Here is a 10,228-nt window from a genome sequence, read left to right on the forward strand (position 1 = left end):
AAGCAGCCCAACCACTGTCACCTCACCAAGTCCACAGTCTCCAACAAGATGTCAGAAATACATTTCACGCCAACCGTCTGTTATGCACTCACAATAAAACAACTTCAGTTCATCAGTCGTCTTAGTTTAGACATATACAGTACTGTAGGTGCCATGACACCATTCTCCTAACGAGACCATCATAGCAGCTGTGTGTGGTGTTAGCTTTAATGGGCTGGGCCAACTTACTGTCTGTGCAGGCTGGCCGAGTTGGCAGCGTTGGCGCTGTGGAGCCTCTCCAGACGCTCCTTCTCCTTCTCCACGAAGTTGGTGCCCCCTATGGAGACCCCGCGAGTCACACGGGTGTGGCTCCTGGGGTCCCTAGGCGGCACCGGGGGTGGCGGGGGTGGTGGAGCAGCCGCCGGTGTGGGTACAGCAGGGGTTGGGGTGGGGGTGGGCATGGCCATGCTGTGGTTGTAGGTATGGGTGGGGTGGAGGGGCACTGAGGATACCAAGGGCGGGTTGGTCTTGGTCAGGGGAGGAGGCGGGGGCTCCGGAGGGCAGGCATGAGGGGGGGGCTGTCGTCTGTCTAATCTCAGGTCCTTGTTCTCCTGGCTGAGACGGTCCAGTTGGACCTCCAGTTCCTCAATGCGGTGACGTTGGCTTTCCAGAAGTTTCTGCTGGCTCTCGATAATGTTGTTGAGCTCCAGAAGGTACTCTACAGCCCTGTTGGGGCTCTCAGGGCTACCATGGCCAGGACCTGGGCCCTGGCCTGACTCCATGCTGGCTCAATGGACCCCCTAGGGCCAGGAGCAGCTCTAGGTGACAGCCTAACTAGCTGAGGTTCTAGGCCCTACACGCTACGCCCTACGCACTACACCTTAGGCTCTCCCCCCCACCAGAGTGAGTGAGTGGGGGGGAGAGGGGGAGGCTTTCTTAGGAGCTGATAGGAAGATCAAGAGGGATAGCTTCCTGGTCGTCTCCGCTTGGAGTGGTCCAGTGGAGCCTCTGACATCAGAGAATGTCGGATCAAGTGTTCTGTTCTGGGTTAGAACCCATGGTGGAAATAGTTCTCAAACTAAAAAATGTCCATTAAAGTGAGATTGCCTCGGAAAAACAGCACAGGAAGTAAACAAGTCAGTTGTAATTACACTTGGCCAACAAGTTGGACCTGTTGTAGCTGGAGTTAGCAGTTGGTGATTGGACGAAAATGGAGCCGGATAAGTGACTGAGCTGCATGTCTACAGTTCTAGGTGCCAGAACAGCAACAGGGTCCAGGCTAGGTGAGCAATGGTGTAAATGAAACAACTGCAGAAAACCTCTTATTTATCACATAGCCATAACCTGCACCAGTCTTGAATCCACCATCCAGTCAGATAAGCAGGAGAGATCTCTGTCACTCTTTGATTCTCCAATAGATGACGCCTCTATTACATGAGTGAGATCCATGAATTCAGCAATCACAAGATGCCATTCAGTTAATCTCACCAATCATCGGAGAAGGTCAGAGGTCATCTGAAACATTCCATGTTCTCAGTCCAGACTTCCAACGAGTCATTACTTGGAAAGCTGGTTCAGAGTGCAAGCCTGTCTCTGTATCATACATTCCCAGAAAACCCCACAAAGAGAATGAGGGAGTGTGTAAGCTGAGAAGAGAGAAGAGAAGTGGATCAGTTTCAGCCCACTACAAAATAAACTTGAGGGTAGGTTGGTGTGGGTGTGTTCACAGTCTCTCATTCTCTCTCTTTCTCTCTTCCCTTTCTCCCTACTCTCTCTCTCTCTCTTTCTCTTTCACTTGGCTCACCTCATAAGAAAAACCTGACCAGATCTGATTGTATCTGTCCAGGTTTCATCTTCACCTCTCTCTTGCCCATCAGACCAGCCCTCTCTCACGCACACTATGATGGTTGACTACACAATGCACTTTGCCTGAAACCAGGAGCTTGCTTTCCCCCTTATCACACTACCCACTTTAAGACTTCCTGCTATACTGTCTTCTAGTCTGTAAGGTGCATCTCAACTCACACTCAACTCCCTCTTTTCCCACCTTGGAAGTCTGAAGCTTCTACACAGGCTCTTTTTTGCACTAAAGAGCCTTCAGTTGCAACTCGGTAGGATCTCAATAATTTATGACTTTAAATGTGATCATTCCTCCCCTGAGCCCTGCACGAACCTTTCGAAGAACAGTTTTCTTGTCTCAGTGAAACATTCTAACCACGAATCTGTCACGAGGAGATCTAAATAAAAATCATTGCTTTTCATGACAGTAAGAGCTCTAACTCTGGACTTTCACCCAGTAAGAGTGCAGTACTATCTGTCCTCTGCCTGAAAAGAAGAAAAAACGGCCCCACACTTCTCTCTGGTGCTGCAGGGATGGAGCGAGTAGGAAGACGTGAGACGTGATTCCTATTGATCTGCCACTCTCTCTCTGCTCACCCTCGAAAATGAAATTTGACACCTTGATATGGTGTTTAACGGCACGTTTTACTCAGAAACTGTAGATTTTGTGAGACAATCCACTAATTGAAAGTCTACAATACGTAACGTATTCTATAGCCTATGGCTTTTCTTAAGCCGTGTAGTGCGAGGTGGCCCTGCTGCATTCATTCAGCGCGGTACGATATTCCTTTGGCTCGGAAAAAGCTCAAACGAATATGTCCAAAAGACACTGTTACAAATTGCAAATAGCAACATAGGTTTATTGGGACAGCATTCTGTTATCATATTCAATAACATAAGCTGACTCAAGGAATGACCAAGAAGGCATCTGACAGAGGCTCCGACGTCTCCATAATGTGACAACCACACTTATTAGCACTGAAGCCTAGCCAAATGTCTTCAAGGCATTTAACCATTTAGCAAAATCAAGGTAATTAATGTATTTTTTCTTTGCGTTTCTTACTGATGAAGTTGTTCATTTTCACGTCTTTTCTCTCTCCTGAAGAGCGAGTCCAATTGTCTTTCGGTTCGGTCCCGGTGTGGCGGGAGCGCGTGCGGGAAATTAGTAAGTCCGTTCCCTACGGTTTCCGTTCAGCATCCTCCTCTGCACCTGCCGCCCCCCTCCGCCATTCGGTTGCACCGCAGAGCGCTATTCCACTGCAGACCCCTTGACTGTCTCTCCGTTAATGTCGTCACAGATCCTCCAGCGTGAAAAGAGGATGGGAAGGTGGGGGTGCATGTGGTTTCGGCTTATTTCAATGAGTCACTAGAAGATATATGTTGTTGCTATTCTCTCCAAACTCTCTGACGTGTGATATTACGGACAGTGATGACGGTGGTGGGGAAATCGAGCTCCAGTAGCCGTCCATTTTGGTCCAAGAGCACAAGAGTTTGAACGGCAAAGACGTGCATAATTAGAACCATAATGGACAGTACCTCTCTCTCTCTCTCCCTTACTCTATCCCTCTCATTCGCTAAACTACCACTTCTTTCCCTCCACAATACAAGACCCTGGTGCATTGACGCTGCAAACAGGGACAGTGAAAGCAATTCAGACGCTCTCTCTCTTTCTCTTTTTCTTTCTTTCTTTCTCTCTCTCATTCTCTCTCTCCCACGCACTCACTCACTCACTCACTCATACACATCACGCCCACCAGAGTGAGCAATGAATGTGTGTCTAATGACATGAATGTTTATTTAATGATGTTGATGGTAGTGCAGAGCATTCCATCAAGTAGTTCCACCGTGCAGGGTCTCCAACTCCCTTATGTTGTCTTATGAACTGCAACTCTTACATGAACTGTTTTACTTTTGTCCACCTCCTCCACCCACATCCATTTTCATTCTGGCCTCTTTCCACTTTTCTCTCATGCCTCAATCTTTTGAGTTCCTTTTGTTTCACAGGATTTCCCTCTCTTTTCCCCGTGTCCTTGTATTTGTTTTCGGTCTGTGTGTTTGTGGTTCCACAGCCCCTGGTGTGTGGTGTCAGTGGTCCGTCTGAAGCACAGACACACAGACAGACTCAGCAGGCAGAACAGAACACAGCCCTGCATGATGCAACAGTGTGTGTTGAGAAGCCAACACTTTCCTCCCCTCTGAGTCTCTCGCTCCCCCCATCTCCCTCTTTTCCTCCATCTCTCTCTCTCTCTTTGTCATCTCTCCACAATGGTAATAATCTTCATGTCATTTTAGTTTCTCCCCCAAGTAAGCTTCGCCCTGTCGGGTCAGAGCTCTGAGATACACAAAAACACATCCTGCCACTGCACTGTACTGAGCCTTTGTTCAGTCAGTGATAGAAGTGCTACTGCCTTTCTTTACAGGAGTGTTGAAAATAGCTGTTGCCAATGTACTGTCTCTGCATATGTGCAATGTGTCTAGGGGTTTGCATTCCACATAAACATACCTGTGCACCTGACAATAGCCTTCCTTGGCCACCATCTTTCTTAAAGCTTGTCAGTGACATGGTTTTGTTTACAGAATTTCTGTCAGAAAGATGCCCCTTCAGGCCAAGTACGAAGCATAGTTTTGTAATAACTTTTAACATTAAGTGAAGAATTTAACTTCAGCCACATTATGTCAATTCCAGTTTTTCACTGTTGAAAACATAACTGCATAATATTTGTATTGTCCAGTGCACGTGGATGTTTCAATGACGTTTTGTGAAGAGAAGGTGACAGTGCAAACAGAACAGAGAATGCTGTCCCGACAGGACTGAGATCATGTGACGGCCTAATGGTTAACACGCTTTGGGGAAGTACGGATTGTTTCCTGCTCTACTCCTTTCTCCCTCTGTTTCCATCCCGCCCCCTCTCTCTTTCTTTAACACTACATCATCTTGTAAAGTGTAATTAAGTAAGAACAATTAGTGGGAGGTAGCAAGAGATGGAGGGTGGGAGGGAAAAAGAAAGCGAGTACAGTGAGAAAGCAGAGAGAGAGAGGGGGGTAGAGGGAGAGAGAAAGATGAAGCACATATAGAAAAGGAAAGAAAGGGGGTGAGAGAGAGATAGAGGGAGGGAGAGATGGAGGGATGTGTCTGGGTGTCCCTGGAGAGGAGGAAAGACTCAGAGCTGCTGACAAAGTGCACCACAAGTGTGATTAACCCTCCCACTGTGTATGTGTGTGTGTGTGTGTGTGTGTGTGTGTCTGTGTGTGTGTGTGTGTGAGTTCTTCGGGTGGGAGGCTGTGGAGGTACTCAGCTTGCATTATTGAATGTGGGGAGATAACTGTTTTACATATCGTATATTGTGTAGCAATGTATGAAGACCCCAGTGAACTGGGAGCTCAGTAATGTGGGCACTGGCGCAGTACTCCATGTGTGTGTGTGTGTGTGTGTGTGTAGGAGTGTTCCATCACACCACATACAGTGTACACCACACACTCTGATCATACAGTGTACTGCTGCAGGAACAAGACCATGTAAATATAGCATGAATAATTGATAAGTAGTTTGAGATAATGTTGTTTGTGTTGAGGCCCTAGAGCATCTCCATGATGAAAGATGGAGTTGGGTTATGGAACCCATTCTTTTCAGTCTAATGTGGATCTCCCTGGCTAAAGAGAACAGTTCAAGTGTGTAGGGGGAGATTATGAACAGTGTGTGTTTGTACTGTATACGTTTGTGTCTGTGTGTGTTTGTAGCAGCTGAACTGTGTAGGAGGGAATGTTTTCTCCCTTGCTACAGTTTATTTGTGTGTGTTGAGGACTGCAGTATAATGTGTGGGTGTCTGAACCAGGCTAAAGTGAAAAAGAAAGCCTGTTAAGTTTACAATAAGAACTGATACCCCGATAGAAGGTAACAACCAGCTGTCACTCTATATATCAATTACCAATAATAACACGCCTGTGTCTCTAATAGACCAATCATCTTGCTCCTTTTTTGATTTAACCAGCCTTCTCCCTAACCTTCTGAGTGGATCTACAGGTCGTTCAGTCCGCGCATGCCAGGTGTTCTGGGGTAACTTCAGTGCATTTGGCTAGTAAGTATAAAGTCTGTCCAAGGCAATTGAAATGGATGTGGAGGCGATTTCAGCCCAAGTGACTCATGTCCATACGGGGGCTATTTATGCAGCTGAAGATTTAATGAATGAATTAATTGCAGAGATTGAACAGATTTTGAGCTGAGTCACCATCTAAGTGGGTCAACAGAACTACTGTGTATATATATATATATCAGATCCATCCAGTTTAGTCTTGATCTGTATGTGTGTGTCTGTGTGTGTTATATATATATATATATATACATATATAACACACACATATATATATATATATATATATATATACATATATATACATATATAACACACACAGACACACGCATACAGATCAAGACTAAACTGGATGGATCTGATTAAAGTTCCATCTGTATGTATCAGAAAAGTTACAATATAGGAGTCAGAGAGGAACAGAGAGAGGATGATGAAGAGAGAAATAGAGAGAATGAGAGCTACACTGGAGACACAGAAATGGAAAGATAAAATCTAACAACCTCGCAGGTATAGTTGACAGTCCTTACATCATTCACTCTGTGTTAGTTAGAGTACTTCACACCACATTGTCACAAATGAAACCTGACAAAAAATATATATATTCATTTATATCACTTTATTCATATCATCTCTAATTGCAAGTCATTAGAACTCATTTGTCAAAACTCCCTGTTGGTGCATTCAGAAACCTTACAATATAATAAGTATTATTCATAACAAGAGCAACAATTAAAAACCTGTACATATGTTACATGTGTACTGTAAATACTGTATGTACATTCTAGCAGAGACTTGGGCTTCACAAGGGCATACAACTGAGAAACAATGGCTACTATATCAGCTAGCTGTGAAAATGGGTCAGGACCTCAATCTTCTATTGAGGTCCTGACCCTGAGACTATTGGCCTCCTAAGCTAAAGCCAACATCAGTCTAATGCCCCTTGTCTGTATATAAATCCTACGCAGATGTGATCCAACCACGGTTCTTCTTCACGACACTAGGCTGAGTTAGACCACCAAACTAGAGCCCAAACGTGGCCTCAGGGGAATAACAAATGTTTAGGCACCAAACCAAGTCTGTTACAATGGCTAGAGACAAGAGTGAGCCGTGTTCTGATCGGCCCTCCAAGCTATCCACACTGTGAAGCTGCAGCTCTGGCTCCTTGCATGGCTGTTGTCAGTGGTATATGATATGATCTTTTAGTCAAGGCATGTTTGATCACTTTCTGCTTAGTCATATTTATAATTTACATTGACATTAATAATTCAGCACTGAGTATACATATATGGAGCCCTGATGCTGTTCCAAGGGCCTTTCACACTAGACCTAGGATAAGGGTAGACTAGGCCAGCATCCATCTACACCAAACTAGCCCTATCATAGTCCACTAGCTTTCATGCTCAGGTTTGCATAAACGGTGGACTTAAGCAAGATGTGCCGATGTGTGCTCCAGTGTGAATGGCCCTCTAGATTGTGCCTCTGCAAAACACCATCATCATTGACTTCTGGTCCAGACCTGGGTCCAGATTTGAGTCAAACACTTGAGGCATGCTTTTTTTAGTTATCCCCCGTACGGTGAAACCGACGGAGCACTTACCAACAGTGAAAAGTCTGTATAAACCAAATGCATCTTTAAAACGTTCAAAACATGTCTGATCTAGTCTAGTCTACACTCCTGGGCCAAGCCATTAAGATCTTGCTCCCAGTGACCAACAGTATGACCTATAGGCTTCCTACATCTACTCACCAGTGCACTCACTGGTTTGCCTGTTGTGCATTTAAAGCTCAGCATTGTGATTCAAAAGCTGTTTGGCTTTAGAGGTGAAAACAAAACCACCCCAATTTTATTTTTTGTTTAATTGTTTTGTCTTTTGTTCTTTGCCCTACTCTCTGTATGGCCTAGCATTTAACATGGTCATTTTATAAAATGTTTTCCATCAAATACACTATGAACATGATAAACTGACCCTAATGCCCTTTAATGTCCTGGACTCAAAGGCTGGTTTAGGGTACTCTCTAAAGCCACAGTCAGCAATATGTGTCCACCATTACTGAGGACCATATGTGTCCACCATTACTGAGGACCATATGTGTCCACCATTACTGAGGACCATATGTGTCCACCATTACTGAGGACCATATGTGTCCACCATTAATGAGGACCATATGTGTCCACCATTACTGAGGACCATATGTGTCCACCATTACTGAGGACCATATGTGTCCACCATTAATGAGGACCATATGTGTCCACCATTCCTGAGGACAATATGTGTCCACCATTACTGAGGACCCCTCACAAATACGTAAACAATTAAGCAGATGCCTCCAGTGACAATTTCACATGCAAACAGCACTTTGTTTTCTATAATACAACTGTAGTGTACAGAGAACAATACAGAAGAAGAAACAAATAATGAAGTCAAAGGTCCTTGTTTTTGGTACGATTCTGATAAGACAGTTGACAATATTTCGCCACTTCTGTAGGGCATAATATTCCGCAGTGGTAGCTCCGAAACATTTTGTAAAAGTAAAGTTAGAAAGCGCCTTAGGATATGTAGGCTTTAAGCCACAGGAGTGTTGATTGTGACTGGTCTGCTAAAGCAGATATAGCTGGCTGTGGCTTTCCTAGGACGTGTCCCTGTGCTGTTCACTATGTGTCAGTACTCAGAGCAGAGAGGGAAGTCTGCAATGCTGGATCAGTGCGTTAGCTTGTCTGCTTTCCAAATATTCAGCTCGTATATTTTGACAAATAGCTCATTCAGATAATTAACTAATCTAAACTAACATATTCCAGCTCCTATTCTCACGTTAGTCTTACTTAGCCATGAAATACAGTCAATTATCTGATAGCAGTTAGCTAACTGTGTCAACCTGCTTTGTGTAACACAGCCCTCCTACAGGAAGCTACATGGTGCTGACTGTACACAGCAGAGGTGGAGAAGTAATGGCTTTTATTGCTCAGAGGGGCACGAGGTAAACATTTGGTGCATAAATAGCATACAGTTAAAACCATTCTCTATACCTGGAACACCAGGGTTGGGGGCCACTGTCGGTTTCACTCCAATCCAATTTATATTCCAGCTGCATAATAAAGTTGTTTTGAATAATACTGTAGTAGATTTATGACAATAAACTTTAGTTTAATCTGTGTTTACTAATCAAGTTTTATTGATTAGTTATTTTAATTTTAATTTTCCTCTATTTGTTATTCTAATTCTTTACTATTCTGAATAAGTTGAATTTAACCCTTCCTGCTCCAACCCTGCATGGTCCACACTACCGTCAAGTCATAAACCTTGTCATTAGTGTCAATACTAGGATCCAATCAGGACTCTGGTAGTGCTCAGGTATAGCCCTGTACACAAGGATGCAGTACTATATCCATACAGTACCATATCCATACAGTACCATATCCATACAGTACCATATCCATACAGTACTATGGCCATACAGGACTTTGGCCATAGTGTAGTACATCCATACAGTACTATATCTATACAGTACTATGTCCATACTGTACTACATCCATACAGTACTGTGTCCATACAGTACTATGTCCCAACACCACCACACTAGTCCTCCTCGTCCTCCTCCATAAAAACAAAAACAGACTTTATAAAATGCATAGACGACCAGTATCAAAATGCCCTTGTAGTCCCCTGATGGAGTCAGCCAAGTGTCATTGTGATAGAGTAACAGGTAAGCAAAGGGCCAACTGGACAGAGGATTCAGGATTAAGAGGCTGTGCGTGTGAGTGTGTGTGTGTGTCATGATTTACATGCAGAAACATGGAGATGGAAGGTGAAACATCACATGCAGTAAAAGTCCTACTGCTTCAAAAAAGACATTTCTGAAGTTGACTTGAACTGGAGTGGTCAGCAACGTTTATAGTTAGAAAGGTTTTGGCTATGGTAAGGATGTGTCCAGTGTTATATTATGGACCACCTTCAAGGGAACTCCTCTGATAGTTATCACGGCAGACTAAACACTGATGGAACTGCCAGCTGCCCCCCCTTCTGGCTGCTGGGCGGTAGTGCACCTTCTAGAGCAGCAGGACAGTGTGATGGTTCTGTAGTGCAGTACGGCGCAATAGTGTTCTGTACAGTATGTATGTGGGTGGAGTTAATTCAGAGGCTTCCGGGTGAATAAATTCCAGTGCTCTGATTGGACATCTTTCAAGATGGGGGTGTGTCTCTGACTAAAGAAAAGATGATAATGAGGCACTTAATGTGAATGTATCATTCACTCTCTCACGCCAGTCAAACCATATGCTTCATCATACCTCAGTCGATAAATCACTCCAACAGATCGTGAAATCT

General features: G+C 44.3%; 1 protein-coding gene across 1 annotated transcript in view; it reads right to left on the minus strand.

Moving 5' to 3' along the window:
• The window catches only part of LOC136945326 (IQ motif and SEC7 domain-containing protein 1-like), a 40,690-nt gene extending 39,929 nt beyond the window's left edge, over positions 1-761 (minus strand). The window contains exon 1 of the mRNA XM_067239090.1: positions 229-761. Within this exon, the coding sequence (XP_067095191.1) occupies positions 229-761 (533 nt within the window). The remainder of the gene's footprint in view (positions 1-228) is intronic.
• Between the last annotated feature and the right edge of the window lie 9,467 nt (positions 762-10,228).

This window comes from Osmerus mordax, chromosome 7 (assembly GCF_038355195.1).
Source record: "Osmerus mordax isolate fOsmMor3 chromosome 7, fOsmMor3.pri, whole genome shotgun sequence".
NCBI lineage: Eukaryota > Metazoa > Chordata > Actinopteri > Osmeriformes > Osmeridae > Osmerus > Osmerus mordax.